Below are 25061 nucleotides of genomic sequence, written 5' to 3' on the forward strand. Positions count from 1 at the left end.
ACCATCTTTGGAGATAATCAAGAGATGGCTGGGTGACTGTGTTTGAGAATCTTGAAGAAAGAGATCACAGCCTTGAATGAGATGCTGTCGTAAGCCTCATGGACTCTGGCTCATGAGATTCTGTGATTCCGGCATTTAAATCTTGTCAGGGAAATCAAGTTATACAGAAACCCCCACCTCTGCGCAAAGCAGGGACTCTTCCTGTTGGTGAAAAGCAGGAGAGAGGTAAGCTCTTCTCTGGAATATCATAAGGTGACGTGGCTTTGGGGTTTGGGTGAGAGGGTAGGATTCCTACTCCCCGCGGTCCCACCCACCCCCACCCATGGCCTCTATTTAACTCTAAAATAGGTTTAATTAAAAATGTGCCAGCATGTTCACAGACTCAATTACTGTATTGCTGTTCGTATTTTCTTTCTCATGTTGGCTTTAAAATTTCATCAACACAGCTGCTTCCTCCGCGATGATTCATCTCAAGACTCAGTGCGCGTTATTATTTTTCCTGTGGATTCTCTGTGCCCAGCCGGGCTGGGCTGGGGGCGGCTGTAATTGACGCTGGGGCCTCTGGTTAACTCCCCTGCTGGGCTGATAAATGAAGCCTCCATTGTGCGCCAAAAAAGCCAGCTTTACAAAAGAGCAGGGAGCTGTCCTGATATTCTCTCTCCCTAGACCAGAGGGCCAGCTTGGGGAGCGAGGCTGGGGTCTGGGCTGGTGACTGAAGGGTCCCCAGCCCGCCCTCCTCCTCCTCCCTCTTCCCCCACGCTGTGCTCGCCTCTCCCCTGGCCTGCCACGTACCAAAGGGCTGCTGAAAGAGACCCAGAATTCACACTAGGCACAGATGGGGAAACTGAGGTCTGGATGAAGGTGGATTTCCTGACATGGATGTTGTATTCGTCTGGTAGGGCTGCCATAACAGAGTTGCACAGACTGGGGGACTTAAACCACAGAAATTTATTTCCTCACAGTCCTGGAGGTCGGAAGTCTGAGATCAAGGCATCAGCAGGGCTGGCTCCTTCTGAGGCCTCTCTCCTCAGCTTGTAGACAGGCTCTTCTCCCTGTAAACTCCTACAGCCCCCGCCCCAGCGCTCACCTGCTGTGTGGCTTCAGGTGAGATCCTCTCTCTCCCAGAGCCTCGGTGTCCTCACCTGGGAGGTGATGCCCAGCGCGGTGTGAGTGGCTCCTGGGAAGCACCCCAGGCGGTCCCGAGGGCCTGGCATCTTTTGAGGTCTGGCTCACCATGTGCCCTCTGCTGCCCCTTGGGCCTGGCCCATCCCCGAGGAACCGCTGCTCTTTGTCCTTTGAGTTCTGAGCCTTTCAAGGAGGGGAAGAGGGGATCGATCTGCCGCTGTCTGAATCCATGGCCAACGCTTCAGTTCTGTGTCCCGAGGAGGGTGAGCTGTCCTGAGCCCGGGTTCCTCCGGAGATGCTGGCCTCGCGGTGGCCCACGTGGCATCTCTGTTGGTCAGCGTTTCCATGCCTTGGTAGCAGGCTCCAAGCCCTTCCCTGCCCTGCAGGTTTGGCGTCTTGGGTTGGCCGCCTTGCCTCATCACCTCTGTCACAGGCAGTGTAGTCTCTGGGTCTCTGGAGGACTTTTATCGCTTCCTTAGTCGAACCTCAGAGTCAGTTTGGCCTCTCCCTTGCCCAGGGAGGAAACGCCCTCTTTCCAGCCTTCCAGCCGATGAACAGATGGTCAGTCTTGCAATGTGGGCAGAATGGAGACAGGAAATTCCACCTCTGTGCCCTAGCACCAGCAGTGTAAGGAGTGTCCACCGTGAGCCAGATGCTGGGGGAGAGTCACCAGGGCTGACAGGCCAAGTGCAGGATGCCAGTGCCAGAAGGCCTGGTTCAAGTCTCGCTGGTGCCACCTGCCAGCAGCGTGGCACTGAATAGGTTGCTTAACCTCTCTGCACCTCAGTTTCCCCCTCTGCAAAATGGGGACACTAATGGTGTCTGACACATACATTGTTCAGAGGATGAAAAGGCAAATTGTGGAAGGGACTGGGAGTCGGGTGGTCGGCGGTAAGCGTGGCAGGTTGACCACCGTGATCTTTCCTGTCCATTGTGGGCCAGCCATAGCCTCCGCCAGCCTCCGCCAGCCTCCGCCTGACGCCAGTTTATGTGCAGAGGCCCGGAAAGTTGAGGAGCTGCTCTGGCTTACTCAGCCAAGGTAGGATTTGGGTTTTGCAGATCTGCACCCCTCAGCTGGGCGCAGTGGCTCACACCTATAATCCTGGCACTTTGGGAGGCCAAGGCTGGCAGGTCATCTGAGATCAGGAGTTTGAGACCAGCCTGGCCAACATGGTGAAGCCTCGTCTGTACTAAAAAATAGAAAAATTAGCCAGGCATGGTGGCCAGCACCTGTAATCCCAGCTACTTGGGAGGCCGAGGCAGGAGAATTGCTTGAAACCTGGAGGCTGAGGTTGCAGTGAGCGGAGATTGCAGCACTGCACTCCAGCCTGGGTGACAGAGTGAAACTTCATCTCAAAAACAGAACAAAACAAACCAAAACAAAAAACAAAAGAAACAAAACACACACACACACACACACACACACACACACACACACACACACACCCCTGCACACCTCAAAGCCTCCCACAGGCCTGTCCCTCACTTACCTCACTAGAACAAGTAACGGGCCTGCAGAGGGACCTGGGAAGGGAGGGATGGTCATCGTGGTGGACAAGACCTGGTCTGCGTGTTACCTCATCAGTCACAGGCCGCATGGCCCTGAATGGCGCATACACCTGAGTTTGAAAAATGGGATTTCGGGTGTGAAATGACATGGGGACCAAGGGAGGAGGAGTCCCAGCCATGGGGAAGTGACATCAGCCACACATGGCCGCACCCTTCATCTTTACCGCCTGATCTGAGTGCAGATTGGGGGGATGTCTCTGGACCCCCAGCTGAAGCGGCAGCTCCTTTGTTCTTTTTTTATTTTCCTTTTTTTTTTCCTATCAACTTTTATTTTCAGTTCCTGGGTACATGTGCAGGACATGCAGGTTTGTTACATGAGCACACGTGTGCCATGGTGGTTTGCCGCACAGATCAACCCACGGCCTAGGTATTCAGCTCAGCGTGCGTTAGGTCTTCTTCCTGATGCTCTCCCTCCCCCTGTCCCCTTAACACGCCCCGGTGTGTGTTATTCCCCTTACAAATGAGTTCTCTCAAAGAAGAAAAAGAAAGTAAATCCAGCTGGTATGACTGTGTAGCTCTTGTGGGCGACCTTGCAGGTCATCTTCGCCTTGAGGCTAGAACAGGGGGCCAGACAGGGTGTGCATCCCCCACCTGGCCCCTCTGAGCTGCTGGGATCTTGGGGTGCCTCTAGGCCGGGGCATGCCATCCCAGAGATTCTCAAAGGGTTGCTTTTCCCTGGGAGGGTAGCAGGGCACTTGGGGTGGCTCCACCCTGGTGTGAGTTTTGGGGTGGGCTATGGGGGTGGTGGGCGCTCCTAGGGACCCAGTGCCGGGAACATGGCAGGTGCTCAGTGAGTCCTTGTGAATCCGGAGTTTCTGAAGACGTGGAGCTCCTGGAGTCGCCTTGGCGAGCCCCAACCCTGGCCTTCAGTGTGGGAAAACCACTCCGGCTCAGCTGAGGTCCTGGTGGCTTTGGGCTAATGATGTCCAGGGAAGGCACTGGGCAGAGTGATGGGCAGGGTCGGCATTTACTGGATGACACTGTTCTCCTTCCTTCTAGCTGCCCCGCCCCTATGGCCGCCCGAGAAGCTGGCTTCAGGTAGAGCTGCCTGGTGGGAGGCGTGTTTGCAGTGGTGTTTGTGGGGGTCGGGAGGCTGCTTTGCGTGCTGTGCGCTGCTGTGTGCTCTGTCCCCCACTCCCCAGCACCTTCCCATTCTTTCCTGGGAGCACTTCCTTCCCAGGCTGCCCAGGCCCTACCTTTGGAGTCTTCTTGGGATCTGCCCTCTCCTCGAGCTGGCATTACTGGCAAAACTTCCAGCTTTGCAAAATAATAGCAAGACAGTCATGCAGTGACTACCCCCAAGGGCTCTCCATGGCTCGAGCCCTTCGCACGCACCTTGCTCAGGTGCCCGGGATCCTCCCGCCTCTGGAGGGCGGCAGGGCTGGTGCTAATCCCCACTTTGAAGTGAGACACCTGCAGTGCATGGAGGGAGGAGAGGCTTGGAAGTCTACATGAGTTAGTGGAGATAAGGCCGGGGCCCACCTGCCCACCCAGCTGTGGCTCCCAGTGGGAAGCTGCCTAGGTCCTTGAGGGAGGTCTCCGGGGCTGCTGAGCTGGGTGGGCACTGGGCTGAGGGTTCTGCGTGGGTTGCACAGTTCTGAGGGTCAGCATGAGTCACCATGCCAGGCACCCTGGGCTGCAGCCAGATCCCTGCTGGACAGGGCCTGGGACTGGGGAGCTGCTGGGTGAACTCAGCTCCCACCTGTGCCCAGCCTCGAGACCCGTGGAGTCAGGCCCTTTAGGCACCGGCCACTCTTCTGCCAGCTCTTAGCCTCCACATGGTCTCATCTCTGTCCCCTTCTCCCCGTCCTGAGACTGCCCGCCCCAGAACACCTGCCCCACATTACCCTCCGGGGGTCTTCCACCCCATGCCCGAGCCGACACTAAAAAGTGTCTGTAGACACTACGAGTTGTCCTCTGGGGGCATCACCCCCCTTTGAGAACCAGTGACCAACTGTGTGCCAGCCCTGGGCCTGGGCTGGGAGGTGAACCACACCTGTCCCGCCACGCAGACAGACGATAAACCAACAAGGTCATTACACAGTGCCGAGTCTCCCTCCCCTTCCAGAGCAGCCCACAGGCACGACCGACGGACATGTGGACACAGACCTCCTGCTTGCCCTCGTGGGAACAACTCTGCTGCGGTTCCCGTGGGGTCAAGTTGAGGCCTGTCTTCTGTGGAGGCCGCTGCGCTGCACAGCCCCGACCCCTGCCCTGTCCTGCGTCCTCCCTGCTTTCTCTGCGCTCTCCCTCTGAGGATCCCCCGAGACATATGACAGCTGAATCTCGGTGGGCTTTAGTTTGGAGCAGGACAGTGGAGCCCAGGCTAGTCTGTGGCCCCAGCTGCCCCTGGAGCTGCTGGGGCCCCTGGTGGGAGAATGGTCTCCCCAAGTCACGCATTCGAGCCTCTGCTTCCAGGTGGGTCCCCCAGCCCAGCCAGCTGAGGGTGCACTGTCTTCCAGCACTTCCTGGGTGGAGGTGTCAGCCTGACAGGCCACTGAGGCCCTGGGTTTATTACTCGGCACCCAGACCACTGATTACGCATCACTGACCAACCCTGGGAGCTCTCACAGTGCTTCCACTTCCTGGAGGGAGGTCGCCAGGTCTTGGGGACGGGGTGGTCACTGGGCCCTGGCCTTGCCGCCTGGGTCTCACCTCTGGCCTCCGTAGCCCCTGGGATGATGGCTTATCTGTGGGAGTGGGATTGGCGGGCAATGTGAACTGGAAGGAGCCCTCTCCAGCTCCCTGTCCTCCAGCCCGGCCCCCATCCCAGCCTGGGGACTGCCCAGTGACCACAGGGTCTGGAGACCATCTCAGCACACGCTCAGGGCAGAGGCATTGTTCGTGCCTGCAGGAGCTGCACGGGGCCTGGGCTCATGTGGCTTTTTCCTGCCCAGGTTCCCATTGCTCTGAGGGTGGATGTAGGCCCCTCCCTGCAGACGGCACCTTCAAGCTCTTCAGCTGCGGTGAAACTGGCCTCTTGTGACAGATCCCCTGGAGCCCCCACAGGCCAGAAGCAGGAGGGCACCTGACCCAGGAGAGTCTGGGCTGGGGGAGGCTTGTGTTGGGGTCCTCTCCCTGAGCCCCACAGTGTCTCCTAAGTCAGACAGTCATTGGCATGACCTAAATTTGGGACAGAGAGGGGGATGTGGCTGCGTTGCTGTCCACTGTGGTCCTGGACCCTGGCCACACCTGGCTGTCCAGCTGAGCCGAGCTGTGCTGTGCCACACGGTGCCAAGGGCCCATGCTCTCCTGTCAGGCATCCTGGAGGGTGCTGAGGAGGAAGGAGCCTCGCAGGCGCCCACCCATCCCTGCACCGAGCACTAAGACACTGGTCCAGAGTCACGCCAGGTGGCCCCTCCACGGGGACTCCTTCCCAGGGCATTCCGTATGAATCAGCCTGGGGCTCTGAGTCTGGTGGTCCAAGTGGTCACCTGTGGGCAGGCTGCCCAGGTGGGGACACAGGGCACCCCCGCTTCAGCACCTGCCTCCACCCCCACCCCCCGCCCTTACTCCCCTTTAGTTGTTGCCTCCCTGATGGGGCACAGCGCTGTGCCTGGCACACAGGAGGTGCTCTGTTTGTGCCTCTTGGACACATAACCGATGCAGCAGAAGGCACATTTGAGGGCCCAGAAGCTCTCTGGGAGCAGGAAGCAGGGTGACAGCACCTCCCCTGAGCGCAGCCCAGAAAGGCGCTTCCTGCCCGCAGCCACCCCACCCATCCTTCCCAAACAAGCAGCCTCAGGTGGGCAGGTTGGGGTGGGCGGGCTCTTTGTCTCCACGTCTCATCCTCTTTCTGTTCAGCACCCCCTCTGACAATGCTCCCTAGGGGTCACCCCAGGGTGGCCCCACATAGGCCCCCTGCAGCTTTGCAGGCAGGCATTCCCTGCAGGACGGGGTTCCCCCTCTGGAGAGAAGGCTGGGCCGCACTGCAGAGGCCCAGAAAAGGCTGGGGAACAACTGGAGTTCACCCAGCGAGTTCCCACTGGGCCCCGAGTTGGGCAGTGTTGCAGTGAAGGCCCTGGATACAGGCTGGGGGTGTCCTGAACTCCAGTCCTCAGTGGAAAAGGGGGCCCTGCAACCTCCTGGGTCTCTTCCTCCCTAGTCCAGGACACTCATGCTGCCCTCTGGAAGCCCTAGAAGTGAGTAATGCGGATTGGGCCTGGCCAGGGTGGAAGGGGCCACGCTGAGTGTTTGGCAGGGCTGGCCCCACCATGTTAAGGATTCGGGTAATCTTGTTTGAGCTCTGAGCTGGCAGCTCTGTGTGTAAGATCCCTTCTCCCTGGGTCCTGAGGGAGCCACCCGAGGGAGACTGGGCAGGCGGGTGTTTCTGGGGAGCGGCAGTGGACCCCCCGCCTTCCCCCGAGGAAGGGCCAGCACCTTCCTTAGCTGCAAGCTCTTCTCTGTGTGCAGACCAAGCCCAGCAGGTGATTTCAGCTCCTGCTTCCCCTCCTCAGGGAAATCCTAGGGAATCTCATTCTGCAAAGGGAGCGGCCTGTCTCCTAGCAGGATTTTTAATTTGGATTTAAGTGCAATAATGGTTACTCATTTGATGCGTCATTAGTCACATTGCCCCTTAATGAGAGATTGTGCGTTTTTCCTGCCTGGCTTTGTGGCTTGCTAATAAAGTTCTATGGACATGCAAATGTTTATAGAGGCTCACCGAAGTCAAGGGTGGGAATTGCGTGCAGCTAATTAAAAACCTCCCTCACGCTCACGCACACACACCTCCTCCCAGGGAAATTATCTGGGGGAGGGGAGGGGACGGCAGCACAAACCCGCGTTTTCAGTAACAGCACCTGGGAGCCCTTTTGGTCGAGGGCCAGAGAGGATGTGGAGGAAGGGACGCCGGAGTCCAAACAGAAGCTGAGCAGGGCAGGGCAGGGCCGGCTGAAGGGGAGGGCAGCTGTTCCAATCCCAGGTGTACCCTTCCTGGCTGTGTGGCCCAGTAGTCAGACTGTGCGTCTGTGCACGCACGCATTCAGAGTGTGTGCTGGCTTAGAACGTGTTCTCCGTTGGAGAAGATTTTGTAACTCTCTTACTGTTGGCAGAGTCCTGGCCAAGAAAATCAGGTGGTTTGGAATTTTCGCCCTTAAGTGGAGCTAGGGGTACATCTCTCAGGAGAGGTGACCCAGGGAGGCATGGGTGGCTCTGATGGGGTGAGGGGAGGGGTGTCACTCATGGTTGGGGGAGGGTGAGTGAGTGCTGGGCCTAGGGGTGGGGGCTGTAGCCTCTTCCTCTTTTTGGTACCTGGTGGGTGGGGAGGGGGCTTTCCTTGATCTGACCTCCACCTGGGGGCCACGAGTGCCTCTAGTTAACCTAGGCAGGGCCAACCAGGGTTAATGCCGCGGTCAGGGCACGGCAGTCCCATTTGATGGTTCAGGGCTGTGCCCAAGGCCCCCGTGGTGAGACCCCTTTGCGACCCTCGCCAGGGTTATCTCAAACCCATCACACTTTGGGGGGGTTATCTCAAACCCATCACACTTTGGGGGGTTATCTCAAACCCATCACACTTTGGGGGCTCTGCAGGGAGGTTGGTTCCCACTTCTCTCTCTCCTTGATGTCCCTCCCTGACCTTGGACCACACCCAGGTCCTCCCTGAAGCCCAGGAAGCAGCTCCCAGCCTCCAGTGCCCGGCTGCCCTGGCTGCCCTGCGTCTGGTGGGTGTGGGCTATTTAATGAGGGGAGTCACTGCCCGGATCCCTGCTTTTTTGTCTTGGTTCCGTGGGCCTCCGTGGGAGCTGGTAATAGAGCATCCACTTGCCTCCTCACCCCCTACAGGACACGGCTGTTTGCTGGCCCTTGAGCCAAGCTCTTGAGACCTCCCAGCCCCAGTGGGGGCCTGGCCAGGGCTCTGATGGGGCTGGGAGAACACAAGAGCTGGACCTCAGTGAGGCTGGGGCTTGTGAGAAGTGCGGGGCCAGGTCCAGCTTTTGAGGGAGGCAAGCAGGGTGTGTGGGGGATCTTTCACAGCCAGGCCGAGGGGGTGGTGAGTGGAACTGGGACCCCAGACATGGCTGCAGCCTGTCCTGCCCTCCTTGCCCCTGCCCCAGCCCAGCCCCAGCCTGGGCCTCCCCTGCCCCTGCAGTTTGTTTGGGTAACTCAACAGCCTGCTGATTTATGGGTCATTCTGCAGTGTTTTATCTGCCCAGCCGCTTTCTCTCAGTTCCTTTGAAGTAGAAAAGGGTGTTTGGGCCAGAAACACCCCAAACCCCTTAGTGATGCAGAAAGAAAAGAAAGGCTGGGCCTTCTGCTGGGCGGGGCCGGGGAGGGCCACTGTGGGACTGACCTGAGAAGTTTATGGGACCCGTGGATTCATTCTGGCTCCTGGTCCCAGCCCCAGCCCCAGCCCCAAATTCTGGGGGTTGGTGGTGTTTGCTTTGCTCTTAAGCAAAGGCTCTAAGGCCAAGCCTTCCTCCCTCCCTCCTGTGTGCAGGGCATTAGTTACGACCCCACAGCTTGCACTAGTTCTCAGGGATTCAGAGGCAGCACCCAGGACCTGCTTTAGGAGCTCCCTGCCCATCCGATGGGGGAGGCAGCCTGGGCGGAGTATCCCTAGAAAGCCCCGAACCCGTGGGAGGTGGGAGGCCTCGCCTGTGGATGTGGCCCCGTCTGCTGCCGATGGCTGGCCCAGGCCCTGTGAGTGGTGCCGTCTGTGCAGGGACCCAAGGGCAGGAAGTTGGAGCGGAGGAGCCAGGGTGAGTCACGGGGTGGGAGAGACACTCTCTCCTCACTCGCTCTCACTGGCTCTCCTTCATTCATTCGTTCTGTTTATTCAGCCATCCAACAAATGTTTACAAAGCCCATGTTGGAGAGTGGATCGCTGACATTTGAGCTGGGGAGAGTGAAGATCGATTGATCCTGGCTCAGGGCATGGATAAGGGGTGTGGAGGGGAGGGTGGAGGGGTCCTCCGGGGCTGTGCCTTTGAGCTGACCCTGCTGCCGTGAGGAGCCATGCCCAGGGCTCTTGGCCTCCTCAGCCTGGCCCTCCATCTAACCCCGCTCCTTCTCTCCCCTGCAGCAGGCAGGCTCCGGAGAGTTCCGCACGCTGCGGAAAGGCTTCTCGCCCTACCACTCGGAGTCCCAGCTTGCGTCCCTGCCGCCCTCCTGCCAGGACTCCCTGCAGAACGTGAGTGTGCACCCCAAAAAAGCCCATATGTTCTGGATGAGGGGCTGAGGCTCAGGCGGGCCAGTGACCTGCCCGGAGGGGCACAAGGATCTGGGTGCCCGAGTTCAGCCCCAGCCCTAGGCCCTGTGTCCCTGTGTCCCGTCCAGTGTGGCAGTTAGAGGCGGAGTCCCAGGTGGATTGACACTGCCGGAGGTGCGGGGCAGTCTCCAGAGGCCACGTGCGCAGGGCTGCCCATGCGCAGCCGCTGTCCCTCTGAGCAGCTCATTAGCCTGTGCCACTCCTTAGCCACAGCAGGGAGAGGGTGTCCGGCCAGCCCTGGAGCTTGGGGTTCAGGTTTGTGGATTCTGCACTGAAATGACCAGCCTGATGCCTCCAGGGGTATCCTCTGCCCCTACCTGGCTGTCCTGGCCTGGAGGGAATGGGGTGGGCAGCTTGGAGCCAGCTCCCGGGAAGTGGAGCCTAGCTCAGGGCTGTGCCCTGTAGATAGATATGATGGCAGTGGGGAGCCACAGGAGTCCAGGCCCACTTGCCCTCCTAGGACTGGGGGCCTTGCCTTGGGCTTAACACCTCCGGCAGCCCGGGCAGGTGCGTAGCTGATGCTTAGGAAGCACTGGCTGTTCTCGTTGAGGCACCTGCAGAGCCGTGTATGGAGGTGCTTCTTGGGCAGCACGTGTGCTTGTAGCAGCTGTACCCCTTCCTGCTCTCTCCCCTGCACCCCTCGCCCACAAGGCTGACCCCAGGCCCCCGCTGCAGAGCTTGCTGGGCCTCAGTGCTGGCTGCTGGTTCTGTGATTTCTCTTTTGCTGCCCTTCCACCTTCTCCAGGAATGCAGCTGTAGAGCCTGTGCAGGCAGCAAAGCCTGCCAATGGCCGATATTCCAAGCATTTATCCGGGAGTCCCGAGGCTGAACGAAGCTCTAACTGTTTCACGGTGGAGGGCTCTGAAAAGCCAAGGGATGCCCTCACGGTGCTGGCTCCTTAGTCTTCATGCCCCGTGCCTCTCATCCATTCAGATTGTGGGAGGGAGTAATAGCAGCTAGCAGTTACCCAGTGCTGTGTCCTGAAGTCCTCCGCGTGGTCTGCAGGTTGGGAAGTGCTGTGCAAGCACAGCTCTCACATGTACCAGGCCCGCCAGATGCTGTCTCCCTGCAGGCCTCTGGAGAGCACAACCCAGGCATGGGCCGAGCCTCAAGGCCTGAGAGTGAGGATAAAATGCTGTCAGAGTTGGGGAATGTTCAGGAAGTCTTCCTGGAGGAGGCAGCCTTGGGAAAGGGTTTGTTCCCCTTGCCTCCCTTTTTCCTCTAGACTGCTCTGTGCATGAGGGGGTGTCCCCTACTTTAGAGAGGAGGAAGTGAGGCTCATAGGGGTGGGGTGGATGGCCAGGGCCCCATGGTGAGTGCGTACTGGTGCCTGTGTGTGCCTAGAGGTCGGGGGCCAGTGTGGGGGCTGTGCAGGGGTCGCTCCTCCATGAGGCCAGGAGGCCAGGTGATGAACTGAGGTGCAGGGGCCGTGATTGGGGCTGGTCGGCGGGCAGGCCCCCAGGAGTGGGATGAACTGAGGTGCAGGGGCCGTGATCGGGGCTGGTCGGCGGGCAGGCCCCCAGGAGTGGGTGTTGAGGGGTCAAGGTGTCTTGTGGGAGAGGCTGCCATGAAGCCTGGAGAAGTGGCTGCTGTGGAGGGGCCAGGACCAGAGGCCCGGGGCTGGACCTCGTGGAGTGTTCACAGGGTACCGGGCCCTTGCTGGGGCCTGGAGAGCTATGTCTGGCACTTGGACCCCCGGGGAGAGTGAGGGGTTATCCGGAGAGGGCCGTCTCCGGGCTCAGACACCGCCTGGGACACAGGCCCTTCCAGACCCAGACAAGTCTCCTTTAAGGCTACCTGTGGGTCATGGGCAGTGAGGGCATGCCGGAGAGTCCCTGGGTAAAGCAGGTGACTCTCTGGGGTGGACACCCCCTCCCTGCCCACTGCTGCCCATACCCTCCATCCGCTGGCTGTCAGGGCAGGTGCCCAAGCTGGTCTCCAGTGGGGGGTGGGAGGTGGTTTATACCCATCAGCCTCCTGAGGGAGGACACTCAGAGTTGTGCCGTCATCACAATAGAACATTTTCATCACCCCAGAAAGACACTCTGTACCCATCAGCCGTCACTCCCGTCCCCCTTCCTCCCAGCCACCGGCAACTACCGATTGGTTGGTGCTTTCTGTCTCCACGGATTCGCCTATTCTGGATATTTCGTATAAATGGAATCACATGACGTGTGGCCTTTTGTGTCAAGCTTCTTTCACTCCAAATCTTGTTCTCAGGGTCCAGCCACAGGTACCCTGTATTGGTCTTCATTGCTTTTCATGGCTGAATACTATTCCATTGTGTGGGTGGAACACATGGTTCCTTCATTTGTTGCTGCACATTTGGATCGTTTCCGTGTTTGGGTTCACATGAATGGTGTTGCTCTGAGCGTTTGGGGACAGGTATTTTGTGGCTGTCTATTTTCAGTTCTCTCTGGTGCACACTGGTATCCTCACTTTGGACACCAGCTCAGGAGTCCCACAGACTTGGGTTCAACGCCCAGCCCCATTGTTTACAAGCTGTTTGGTCTTGGGCAAGCCATTCTCTTAGCCTCACTCTCCTTGTCTGTAAAGTGGGCATGTAGGCCAGGCTCAGTGGCTCACGCCTATAATCCCATCACTTTGGGAGGCCAAGACAGGAGGATTGCTTGAGTCCAGGAGTTCAAGACCAGCCTGAGCAACATGATGAAACCCCGTCTCTACCAAAAAAAAAAAAAAAAAAAAAAAAAAAAGCCGGGCATGGTGGTGTGCACCTGTAGTTCCAACTCCTCTGGAAGCTGGGGTGGGAGGATTGCTTGAGCCTGGGAGGTCAAGGCTGCAGTGAGCTGAGATGGTGCCACTGTACTTCAGCCTGGGCGACAGAGTGAGATCCTCTCACTCAAAAAAAAAAAAAAAGTGGGCATGTATGAACATGTAAAAAGATAGTGCCTGCTGGGAGCAGTGTGGCAAGGACTCAGTGGGCCCATCTGCCCTAAGTGGGTACCTAGTCAGTGGGAGGTGTGTGTGGCCCGAGGGGGCTGAGTTCTAGCACAGTTGGGGGCCCCTGCACCCTGGGAATGCCCTGGAGGTAACACTAGGACTTTGTCTAGTCCTGGTGAAACTTTCAGGATCCCAGGCCACGCCCTCGCTGGCACCCACCACTGCCCAGTGAGGTGGGCAGGAGAGGGGCGGCTTGCACAGCCCACCCCCATGCTCCTGGCTTCCCTCCTGCCTGTGCTGCAGAAATCCCAGCCCCCTGGAGCCGGGGGCTGTAACAGGACGGGCAGCCCAGGGGACTGGTGCAGATGGGGACATGAGGCCAGAGGTGCCAGGGGCCGGCTGGCACATGACCTGTGTTCTGCAGCAGAAGGTGCAGGAAGGTGTAGGTGCCCAGGACTCCCAGGGCCGTACGTGTGCGACTGGCGCCCCCTGCTGTCCGGCACGAGGAGTGCCACCTTCTGCGTCAGGCCAGGGCGCCCCCTTGCGCTGCCCCAGGGGGAACCCCTGGTGTCCCTGTTGGGTTCCCTACGCTACAGAGACCCAACAGCCTGGGCTGGAGTTAGGGGTCTGCACATACCCTGGGGCAGAGGACTCTTTCTGTTGTCCAGACGAGGAAACCGAGGCTCAGCGTGGGTTGGGTCCCACCTCAATGATGCTTTCCTAGACCCCAGGGCTCGGGGGTCCTCCGGAGGTAGCAACTCCCAGGCCCCCTAGCCTCAGGGGTGGGGCCTGGTCTCCATGTGGAGGCAGGAGCCGGTCAACCTGCAAGGCCCTGGGAGCAGGTCCAGGCAAGGGCGGGTGGGGAGGGCACCAGGGGTTGGCTGCCAGGCCTGCAGGGGGTTCCGGGCCCTGAGGGTCACAGAGCCCAGCCCTGCAGTGTTAAGTGGCCCCATGATGCGGGCCTGGGTGGGTGGGATTCCAGCCCAGCTCCCTGAGCCTGCCAGGCCGTTGGGAGGCGTCATCAGGGTCCCATATACAGAGAGGGCAGCAGACTCAGCTTCCATGGTTGGCCCAAGGATTGCCAGAGGTGGGAGTCCCAAAGACATCCTGGAAACCCCGCTTCCAGGGCACACAGGGCACCGCTGGGTGTTTTCTGTCTGGCTCTGGGCACTTGTAAGTTCCTCCCAAGCCTCTCCCAGCATCTTGTGACCTGCTGGTTTCTGTTGGGCCCCCGTGGTCCCCACTGCAGCCCGAGGCAGAAGCCCTGCACCTGGCTTCCAAGCCACATGGACCCTTCCAGGCAGGAAGCTGGGGGTGGGACTGCCTGCCCCTGGGTAGACACACAGCTTCTGACAGAGGCTGGGTCCCCTCCCCGAGGCCTGATGTGGGAGCTGGGCACCTGGCGGCCAATTCATCCCACAGGGCTGGGAGGTAGCAGCTGGGGGAGGCAGGCCCCAGGAGTGCTCAGGGCGAAGCCGGCCTCACCCACTGGTGGCTCCAGGGTGGGCAGGGGAAGGGAGTTTGGAGTCAGGTGCCAGGGTTGAGTCCAGACCTTCCTGGTCTTGCTGCGATCTGGGTCTCTTGCCCTCCCTGCGCTGAACTTACTTTCCCTGCAAAACAAGATGCTAGGTCTTATCTGTGGGGTGTTGTAGGGGAGCCTGAGAGGTGTGGGTGGGCCCTGGACCACCCCTCTTGCCTCTGTGCTATCAGGGACCATTTCATCTGTAGAAGACCTGGTGGGCAGGACTGGCCAGACTGGCTGTGGGCTCCTTGGGTCTCCGTCCGCACACCTGCCTCCTCTGCCTCACCCCGGTCCACTTTTCCTCTTGCCTGGGCCCTGGCCCCTCAGAATCGGGGCCTTCTCTGAGCCACCGGTCATTCCTGTGGGAGCCAGCCAGGGTGAGCTGTGTGATTGCCTCCCCCAGGGCCTGGCCTGCCCCGCACCTGAGCTGCCCTCGCCCCCCTCTGCTGGCTACAGCCCTGCAGGACAGAAGCCCGAGGCTGTTGTGCACGCCATGAAGGTGAGGGCCACTACCCGCTCCCTCAGAAGTCCTCAGATGTTGGGTGCGCTGCGAGACTGTGGGACCTTTGCACTTGGGGGTATCCAAGTGGCAGGGGTGGGGGGTTTCATCTGTGTGTGGGTGGCTGGGTGACCATGGCTGCCTGGAGCACTGTGAGGCAGAACTCAGAGGTGGCAGTCATAAGTGTGTCACCTGTCTGCCATCCCTGAGCCACTGCACCTAACAAGACTGAGGTCTGGGGTTGGGGAGGGCAGGTACCCCACTAAGGCCAGAGAGATAGGGGCAGGAGTGGGGCTAGAACTAACCTCAAGTCTGCCAGGCCCAGCCTCTGCAGGTGCAGACTGGTGAGTCCGATGGGCTTCGGTTTCTCCAGGCTGTGCACACCTGAGCACAGTCCCCACTCCCATGCCCCCCTTCCTCCTATGTACGTGCCCCATGACATCCCACATGCATGCACGGACACGCCCACGCCTACTCACACCCCCTCCACGTGGCGAGTGCCCACTCATCTCCAGCGGGCCCTGGGTTGGAGTGAGTCCACCTGTCTGAGGGTCTTCCCTGCCCAGCCTGTCTACTTCCTCCCAGGTGGCCCAGCCATGAGCTGCTTCCCTTGTAGGGCATCCAGTGTCAGCAGGGTGAGATGACAACCTGCCCCTCAGTTTTTTCCACGCTTGTCCCCAGGGGCCCAGTGGCTCAGGGTCCTCAGCTTTGGTTTGCAGCAGGGGAGGCTGAGGATCAGGGGCCAGGTGATTTGCCCGAGGTCTGCCGGTGGCCTCTGCCCCTGACCCCGAGACCCTTTCCCTTCAGGTCCTGGAGGTACACGAGAATCTGGACCGGCAGCTCCAAGACAGCTGTGAGGAGGACCTGAGTGAGAAGGAGAAGGCCATCGTTCGCGAGATGTGCAACGTGAGGCTTCCAGGGGCGGGGGGCAGAGGCTTGGCACTGAGTGCGACCAGGGCCACCCAGCATGGCCATACCCTTCCCCATGTGGGACTCCATTTCTCGAATGCTCAGCGAGGACTGGGTGGCCTTGGATGGCTGGGGGGAGGCCTCAGAGGCACTAGGACCCCCGACCCATCATCATCTCGCTGCCCCTTGCCCTTCCCAGAGGGCCCCTGGTGTCTGTAGATCCGCCCTCCCCAGGAGTGCCGTGCCTGGGGTTCTGGACAGAGCCTGAGCCCCCCCCACCCCCCGGGACTGGTTTGTTCACCCCAGGTGTTCCCTGGGTGCTGGAGCCCCCTGTGGCTGCCGGCTGGGCAGATGGTGCTCAGAGCAAGAGGTCCAGGTGGAACCCTCCAGCCCGCCAGGCTGGGGCTGCCCAGGAGAGCCCCGTGCCCGACCCAGCTGAGCGCTGTCGGCGGTCTCCTTGGGTGCTTGCAGGAGCCATTGGGGAAGGAGTTTCATAGGGTCTGAACCCAGGGCTTAAAGGGGAGCGAGGGGTTCTGAACTGTGCAGCCCCTCCCCCACATCACCTAGTGGGGCCCGTGGACCCCACTGGACAGCTGCAGGGCTGAGCCACACCCCAGCAGTGACCTGCTCAGGCCCGATAGCGTGGCATGCAAAGACCTGGTGTGGGTGTCTCTGGGCCTGCAGTGGCCTCCGTGTCCCTCCTGGCCCCATGGCTCTGAGGACGTGGGCGATTCTGCCGTGATGAGGCGGCGGATGTGCACAGGCGGCAGGTGGACGCGGGTAAGTCCCATCACTCACATCTCTCTCCTCTCCACAGGTGGTCTGGAGAAAGCTGGGAGATGCAGCCAGCTCCAAGCCCTCCATACGGCAGCACCTGTCTGGGAACCAGTTCAAGGGGCCTTTGTAGGGCCGCTCTTCTGTGGACGTGGACTGGCCCTGCTGGGGGTCCCCAGGGGGAGTTTCAGGCCCAGACACGGGCAGGACCTCCAGCCCAGCCCCCGTCTTCTTCCTCTGTGGTGAACTGTACATAGGACGCTGCCCGCGCTGGCCCAGCTGCCATGGATCCGATGCACTGGCCCAAGCCGCCATCTCCCGCCTCACACACCAGCAACCCGGGAAGACGAGATGCTGCGACCGTTCCTGCAGCAGAGCGGCCCGGACGCCTCGTTCCCTCTCTGCGCCCTGGGCCCTGGGCTCCGTGAGCAAGAGGCTGCAGGCTGCTTCTGAGATCCAGCCTGGGGACTGTCCAGGGTCCTGTGTCCTGCCTGGGATGGAGGGGCCACTCATCAAACCCTCTACTCCCTGGCTGCCACCCACACTGGACAGAGACCACCACTACCTGGGTCTTGACGCAGGTGGCACCACTTCTTGCCCACATGCCGTGGCCTGGCCCCAGGCCCACCAAGCACTGGGTCCCCGGCATGTGGAATAGGCCACTCACCATGTCTGTGGCTGGCTGGAGGCTGCCCTGGGCCCTTCCTGTGACCCTCAGCCTTGGAGCTTAGGGTGCCCTCACACCTGGGGATCCGTGCTCAGCCACCCGACGCCCGCTGCTCCTTGCTTTTGGAGGTCATCCCCCTCCCCCACAGTCTCTGCAATGTCCCCCTGCCACCCTGTCCAGGCTGTGCCCTTTTTGGGCTCCTCTGCCCCATGCCTGAGGCACGTCCCTTTTTGTGGTTTACATGACAGGCCAGTAACATAGGAAGGGCCTGGGGAGAGTTCCTGGGCTGAGCCACACGTGATTTTCCTGATGGGCTGCACTGGGCCACCGCTGGGGCTCTGGTTGGCTGTGACCTCCCCCAGGGCCTGGCTGCATCTTGGGTCCCTGTGGACAGAGCTCTCCGGGCTGCAGATGAGAGTTCTGTCCTTTTTGGGAAGGAGCGGGTCTGGCCAGGTTCTGCCTTTAGTTTGTGGTGTGACCTTTAGCAGTTCACTCAGCCTCTCTGGGCTCTTGGTGGAAACAGGTCTCTGAGGTTCCTTTTCGGCCATGCTTATGGCTCCAGGTCATCCAGCGCCACAGGGCAGGGGTCCTCACTGAGGGGGCGTGAGCCAACAGCCGACAGCTGAGGGCGGGCCGGGTGGAGCTGAGTTCTGCTGCCTTGCTGTCGCTGCGGGTGGACAGTTGCCTCCCCACTCTGAGCCCGTGTCCTCAGTTGTAAAATGGGCAGCATAAGGTCCTCCTCACAGGATTCTGGGGATGAAGTGAGATCTTCAGTGTAAATGACCATGTATAAACTGTAAAGTGCAATAGAAAATTGTGTGTGTGAGGAAAATAAGGCCTAGAGGGGGTGATGTGTGGCACATGACGGGAGATCCCACAGCCGCAGCGTGGGGACAGGCGGCTTCCCCACATCCGCTCATGCCACTCTAAGCAGCCCTGGCTCTTGAGTCCAGGACCTCACCAGGTCCTCATCAGACTCCTGTGCTCTTGCAGGGGGTGCTAGAGCCCCATCTGAAGAGCCCAGAGAGGCTGTCTTCCTACCCAGCAGGTCTCACGCAGGCCCAAGGCTGGGGATGCAGGCAAGAGGAGGGAGATGGCGGCCCTGGCCCTCTCCCTAGCTGGTGGCTCTATTCTGAGCAGTTCTTGCTGCCCGTTTGCTCTCAGGGGAAAGGCTCACGCCCCCCATCTTAGCCCCAGGGGGGTAAGTGGGTGCTGGTGATGGGATGGTGTGGCGCTCCTGTCGTGGGTGTCGCCAGGAGGCTCTTTGGGAAGGAGTGTTGCCTGGTCAGATGGTGCGCTCTCGGTCACTAGGGGTGTACACGTGAAGTTGGGTGAACACCTGCTGCTCATGGTACCCAGTGATTCTTGCCCGAGTGGGCAGCTGAGCAGAGGCCCTTCTGGGTCTTGGAATCCAAAGAACCGCAGAGTAGCCCAAGGGGTGTGGGTCCATTTTGAGTGGCAGCCAAGTCTGGGAGCCCGTGTGCGTCATGTTTGGGTCAGGTTGGCTTGGCCACCACTGAAATAAGCAATAAGTACGGGCTCCTGGTACCTGTGGATCTCCCGCAAACAGGCGCAGAGAACAGCCTTGAAGCCACCTTTCCCCTCAAGGGGACTGACCCTGTCTTTAATGCTGCAGTGGCCGCGTCCAGGGATCAGTGGAACGTTGCTTTGAGAACCTTCCTGCCTGTTACGGAGGCAGCACAAAGCTGGTGCCCCCTGAGCCAACGGCACTGGGATGGCTTTCTAGGACAGAACCCTGTCAGTGACAGTCACATCTCAAACTAATAGCTGATTTTAAAAGCCAGCAGCAGCGACGCCATGTACCTGAGTACAGGTGGCAGTTGCAGAGCCGTGGGCTGTAGAGGGTCAGATGGGGCTTCCCACAGGGGAAATCTGGGTGCTGCAGCTCAGGGTGACTCCCAGCTCTGTCACTAGCAGGGCGACCCTTTCCTTCTGGAGCCTTAGCTCTGAAAGCCCCCAGTGGGGGTGCCCTTTCAGATGCCCCTTTCCGTTTCAAAGGCTCTGATTCTTGATCTTGAAGCTGGACGCGGCACTGGCACTCGGCTTCAGTTTCCACTGTGACAGGCGGAGGTCTCCTTTAGCCCCAGCCCAGGCGGCCAAGCCCATCCTGGCCTCAGAACATGCTGAGCACATTTTGTAGGGTGGCACCTTTTTATCCAAGTTACTAGCTACACATCAGTGTTTAAAGAGAAAAAAGTGACCTTTCATTTTTTTTTTCTTGGAACTTGAGGAAACAAGATACATACTACTGATTTTTTTTTCTTTTCTTAAAACTAAATGCATGACTGCAGAGCGGTAGAGGTGTATATTTTTCATACTGTGGGGGAAAGTATTTGTGCTGCTTTTTGGAGATGGACTGGAATGTCTGGTTTCTGTCCCTGGGCCCGGCAGCTACGTCTATTTTCTGTAGAAGGTGCCACAGTGAGACCCGGAGCCACCCCTTCCTGCCCTGGCGCCGTTTAGAGCTGGGAGCCTGTGGACTCCCGGCCTGTTTCTACCTTCTATCCAACCACTCTGTCGTGGGGAGACAAGAAGAAATAGAACTTTTTGATAGTGTGGTAAAAACATTGATTTGAACTATTTTAGTAAAAGGAGTAACAAACAAGACTGTGATAGTGTCTACTTTGAGCTAGATAAATAAAGGCCTCTTTGTGAGCCTCCTGCCTGGGTGCTCAGTGCTTGTTTCTGTCATGGGTGGCAGGGTCAGCAGGCAGAGACAGGGCCAAGGCCCCTCAAACACACACTGCAGATGGGGGCTCAGTCGGGGCCCCTTCCACAGACAGAGCCCTGGTCCCTCAAGGTGGATAGTGAGGCTGCTGCTCCTCCAGCTGCCTCTGTCTCATCACAGGCCAGAAGTGGAAAGGGTTTCAAACCCAAGCCCCGTGTTCCTGTGTGTGTTCTATGCAGCAAGGCTTAAAAGTTTCAAACTGGTTTGGAACTCAACCAGGTCCTCCAAAGGAAACCAAGGCAGGCACAGGATGGGGGCAGGCTGGCTTGGCAGGCAGCTGTGCCGATCCACCCAGAGTGCCTTGGGAGGCAGTGGGGTTGGCTCTGGCTGCTGTTAGCTGCAGCCAGGCCTCTCCTGCGTCCCCAGGGTCTGGAAGGAGGGCTTCTGCAAATTTTATAAGCCAGCGACTGCGAAGGCCTGGAGCCCCACCTTCCACCCATAACAAAGAAAGGGATAGTTTCAGAACTGCTTTTATTTGGATAACTGACTGAAGGAGTCTCATTTGTAACCAAGATGGAATTCACAGTATGTTGTTACATTCACACTTAAAAAATATATCTCTATGTACAGGAATTTGCAAATAGATGTAAACATACATTACTTTCCAAGTACATTTCTCCCCTTCTCCCTGTAGGAAAAAAAAAAAAGCCATCCAACGAGGCAACCCCTTCAAAATAATTTTAATACAAAGGATGCAAACATCTATAAATCAAAAATGTGGTTCTTCTGCCCCTTCTGGGTGTCGTGGGAGAGAACGTCATTGAATGAAAATGACAACAGCTTGACTTCAGATGGAATTGGACTATTTAAAATTGAGTTTCCAGGAAAAGTAGGCACTGATTTCTAGAAGGAAATTAACTCCTTACCGAAGCTATTTATTGAGCCAATATGGCTGGTTAACATCTTCACTAGTATAAAGTAACCCAGTGCAGGACTCTCAGACATTAGCTGAACCAAGTGTACACAGTCAGACTGCAAGGGCGCTGATGAGGCTACTCTGAAAGCTGGTTGTCCCCGTCCTCCAGATGTGAGGACCACTCTGATTTTATCCCAGGGGCCCGGTCCATTCTTCCCATACTGCAACTGTCGCGCATTATACAAGGTACCCTGCTGCTTACCCACTTCAACTACTCTGCAAGTCGATTAGAAAATCTTGTTAAAAAAACAAAGAGGGAAAAAAGGCTCACGTTATCTCATCCAGGCTGCCCGCCCCAGCCCCCCAACTGGAGGCATGCCAGGTGGGGGAATGGGCGGGGGCACAGGAGGCTGTCCTCCAGGGGGGACAGCAGGAGGTGGGTAGCTGGCTGGCGGCAGGCCCAACCCTGGAGGAGGATGAGGGGGGACTGCGTGGGTAGGCGGGAGGCGTGGGGGTGGGGGTGGGAAGTTGGGGTTGTAGGTGGGTGGGGGTGGGGGGTAGCCAGGAGTAGGGGGTGGGATGGCAGGTGGGGGGAAGGAGGCTGGGGGAGGAGGCACAGGTGGCGGGGGCGGGTTGGGCGGGTAGACATGGGGGTGGTAGGGCAGGTGTGCAGGTGGGCCATAGGCGGGGGGCAGGGCGCCGTAGGAGGGTCCCTCGGTCTTCATCATGGACTGCAGGCTCTGGTAGCCCTCTCCAGACATGTAGGAGCTGGTGGTGGACATCCCAGTCATGTAGCTGGAGGGAGGCGGGGGCGGGGGCCGGTGTGGCAGCGGCGGTGGCTGGTGCACAGGGGCCGGGTGGGCCGGAGGGGGAATCTGGACTTTGGGGAGATCAGTGGCATCCACAGGGCCCGGCGGCTCAGCCTCACCTAAGGCAGCAGCAAGGGGAGGCTTCCGGTCTGCAGGAGAGAGATGCATCAGTGCCCGGCCTCCGCCAGCAATGGTTGCTTGTTCAGTGCCTCCTGGCCCTTCAGGGCCATCTTTACAGAGGAGCAGGGAGCAGCTGCCCCCCTCCTCTGTGGCCCAACGCATGGGCCCATGCCCCATGTCCTGATGCCACCAGATGTCTCCCCACCATCTGTCAAAAAGGCCCTCCACCCTGTCTGCGACGACCTGGGGTTTTCCCTCCCTCAGCCCTGACCACACCACCTGCAGGCAGTCTCGGCAGCGCCCGAAGCCCCCTTGTGCCCCGGCCCCAGCCCCCTCTTCCTAGTGCAAAACGTGTGGGGGCTCCTCTGTTTTTCTGCCTTCAGAAACTGACCCCAGGGGTCAGGGCCACACTGAACTCCTGTCTGCAGCAGTGGCATTTTGCAGAAAGCCTCAGAGTTAACAAATGAATGTGATGGCATTTAAAACAATTCTGCACAAGTCTCTGACATTCCCAGTGTACCCATCGAAGCAGCAATTCAGGTTCTACTCTACTCGAGAGGCTAGATCAAACCCCACTGCGTGCTCTCAGATAGCAGCCTCCTTGAGAGGAGTGTGTGCATGTGTGTGCGTGTGTGTGCTGCGTGTGTGTGTGCTGCATGTGCGTGTGCAGCAGGGACAGGCAACACTAGGTGTTGAGCACGCCCAAGATACTCGTGCTCAGAACCAGCCTCAGGCCCCTCCCACAGCGCCTCCCAGCCCATGAGCCCTCACGCCCCCTTCCGCCAAAGACTTATTTAACATGTTTTGGCCTGTGATCCCCTGGTCACCGTCAGACCCCTGGAAAATGACATCGCAACACCCCACCACAGGTAGCCCAACACACAGAATTAGTGTCCTTTTCCAAGGCAGCCCAGGAGACAAACCACAGGAGCAACATTTCTGGTTCCAGAGAACATAAAGAGGACAAAGGCCATGAAGATGCTTCTGGTTCCCCAGGCACTTGGGTTAGGCAAGGCACAGCATGACATCCTGGTTGTGTAGACGTGGCCATTGGCACACAACCCGTTTGATCTTGCCAAAGCGAGCATGAGCAGGATTTCATCAGGTCGGTAACAGGTGTGCCACTGGGGCCTGCCTGTGCAGATCAGCGCCCTGCCAGCCCACCGGGTAGGAAGGTCAGATGTGCCTGGCCTTAGATAACTGGCTTTGGCTCCAGGTCAGGGCCAGATGCCCTGTGGTTCTAGAAGCTGACTAAAAAAGAGGTGCAGAAAACTGCTGACACCCTTCAATGCCTCCTGTGTGTCACTCCACAGCCACCTGGGCCCTCAGGCCTGCTCCTCCACCTTGCAGAAGTCAACTTTTCCAACACTTGACCCTGCAGCCTGAATCTTCAAGTCACCAGTGCACCCGCCCTTGTGCTGTGTGACTGAGTTGGAACAGCAAGTGGGGGTCTCTCCTTGGCACCCCATTCCCTCTCTGTACACTTGCTCCTGACCAAGTGCCACACACTGCCACCAAACTGCTCCCTAAACATCACTGCTGACCTGAACGCCTCTTCCCATGGCCTAGGGCCTCCCAGGAAGCGTACTTCCCTCCCTTCCTCACGGCCCAGCTTTACTGCGCCTCCTAGGCCCTGCTCTCTTCAGCCACGGCCTCCTGGCAGTGTAGCTGGCTCCCAGGTCCCACTCAAGTCCCAGGCCTACTCCTGGCTATCTGTAATGGGGGAGGGAGCAGAGCTCTGAGGCCTCCACAGCAGCTACTCAGTGCCCTGGAGGCAGCAGCACCCCTCTGGCCGCCCCGGGCTCCCCAGGTGAACCACCCATCTCCTAAGTGAAGGCACAGCCCCAGGCTCGGACCAGGGGAACTGCACTTGGCGAGGAGGTGCTCCATAAATGCTTCAGGAGCAACCACAGGCATTTTTTTAAGTAAGGTTCATATTGAATCGGGGGTTTTGGGCTTTGGCCCAAAGTGGAAAATGACGCCTCTGTCCTCCCAAAGCACAAACACTATGATGATTGAGTAGAAACAGAAATGTAATCTGTGGCACATCTGCTACGGGCACACGGCGCTGTGAGCCCCAGTGTGAGCCACGTGCACCGACCAACAGTGAGTGCAGCAGGCTGGAGGAGCTGCTGACAGAGGCTCAGAAGCCTCCAGAGTATCGACCACCTTTCGGAAAGCAAGCACACGTCACTCCGGCCTTCTCTAGCGCGTCACCTTCTGAAATGGTGCCACAGGTAAAGAATGCCATCTACTTTACAGCTTTTCTCCTCTATTGCCAGCGGTATCAGAGAGGCTTTCCAGCTTACCATGTACTTGTTGAGAACTTTTCACTCTTTCATTTACTCTCTGTACAATTGCTTATTCTTCAAAATGCACTAAGACGACACACTGCCAACAGGAAGCAGGTGTGGGGGCGGCCGGAGCCTGGGAGCCACAGTAACCCTGCCTCCATCTCAGTTGGCGGGGTTTGGCTTTCTTTCCTTAAACTGATTCTAATACAATGTGTAGTTTAGCATTTCTGGATGTGAGAGGTCGGAAAATATTCAGATATACTTAATAATTTACAACATTCTCAAAATACCTGGTCAAAATGAGAACTTTGAGACAGGGTCTCCCTCTCACTCAGGCTGGAGTGCAGTGGTGCAATCATAGCTCACTGCAGCCTTGACTGCCCAGGGCTCAAATGATTTTCCCATCTCAGACTCCTAAGCAGTTGGGACTGCAGGCGTGTGCTACCACACCTGGCTAATTTTTTAGAAAGGGTCTCACTTTGTTGCCCAGGCTGACCTCGAACTCCTGGGGTCAGGTGATTCTCCTGTCTCCGCCTCCCAAAGTGCTGGGATCGAAAACTATAAGCCACTGTGCCCAGGCCAAGAACAATTTTGCAAAGATTCCTGCCCGTGGCTGACGTTGTCAATCTGGGCCCCACAGTCTCCCTTTTCTAAGCTCCCAGGACCTGCTGCGTCCGTCATTCAGCGGCGACGTGCACAGCTGGCCAAGCTGCTTCAGCAGATGCTTACCTGGAGGTGGGTGGGCTGGAGGCAACGGTGGGTGAGTGGTCTCAATTTTGGGGATTTTAGGTGGTGGTGGTTCTACAAAGAAAAAGCAGATTGGAAAATCACTCATACTTCTTCACATGAATAAGCATGTCATAAAGAAAAATGTACTGGCAGAGATTTCTTTGGGAGAAAAACAACAGAGATGACCAAGGCTTTAAGGGAACTTGAGGAAGGTTTCAGCTAAACCATTATGCACGAATCCTGTTAACAAATTAAATACCACCTCCTTCCAAAAGACCTGCGAGCTTCCCACAGGCAGCCCATTTTCCATGTCTACATAAGTTTCCTTGCT

At 58.3% G+C, this 25061-nt stretch overlaps 2 protein-coding genes and 2 pseudogenes across 7 annotated transcripts in view; 3 read left to right on the top strand and 1 right to left on the bottom strand.

The window, feature by feature from the left end:
* CCDC85C (coiled-coil domain containing 85C) overlaps positions 1-20627 on the top strand; it is a 92905-nt gene extending 72278 nt beyond the window's left edge. Inside the window, exons 3-7 of one of the 4 annotated variants that reach the window (XM_030804055.1) lie at positions 3694-3732; positions 9716-9823; positions 14728-14823; positions 15631-15729; positions 16550-19854. In XM_030804055.1, the coding sequence (XP_030659915.1) occupies positions 3694-3732; positions 9716-9823; positions 14728-14823; positions 15631-15729; positions 16550-16639 (432 nt within the window). In that variant the 3' untranslated portion in view covers positions 16640-19854. Of the gene's footprint in view, positions 1-3693; positions 3733-9715; positions 9824-14727; positions 14824-15630; positions 15730-16549 lie in introns of all 4 variants that reach the window. The other 3 variants (XM_030804058.1, XM_030804056.1, XM_030804057.1) reach the window with 3 other exon arrangements.
* Positions 16649-19854, top strand: LOC105737968 (annotated as a pseudogene). The gene has a single exon (XR_004028027.1). The product of XR_004028027.1 is annotated as an uncharacterized LOC105737968 (transcript).
* LOC115832511 lies at positions 19920-20429 on the top strand (annotated as a pseudogene). The gene has a single exon (XR_004028026.1). The product of XR_004028026.1 is annotated as an uncharacterized LOC115832511 (transcript).
* The window catches only part of CCNK (cyclin K), a 30233-nt gene continuing 25548 nt past the window's right edge, over positions 20377-25061 (bottom strand). The window contains exons 10-11 of the mRNA XM_030804054.1: positions 24731-24802; positions 20377-21736 (exon numbers count right to left, since the gene is read on the bottom strand). Coding sequence (XP_030659914.1) covers positions 21111-21736; positions 24731-24802 — 698 coding nt within the window. The 3' untranslated portion in view covers positions 20377-21110. The remainder of the gene's footprint in view (positions 21737-24730; positions 24803-25061) is intronic.

Source organism: Nomascus leucogenys, chromosome 22a (assembly GCF_006542625.1).
Source record: "Nomascus leucogenys isolate Asia chromosome 22a, Asia_NLE_v1, whole genome shotgun sequence".
NCBI lineage: Eukaryota > Metazoa > Chordata > Mammalia > Primates > Hylobatidae > Nomascus > Nomascus leucogenys.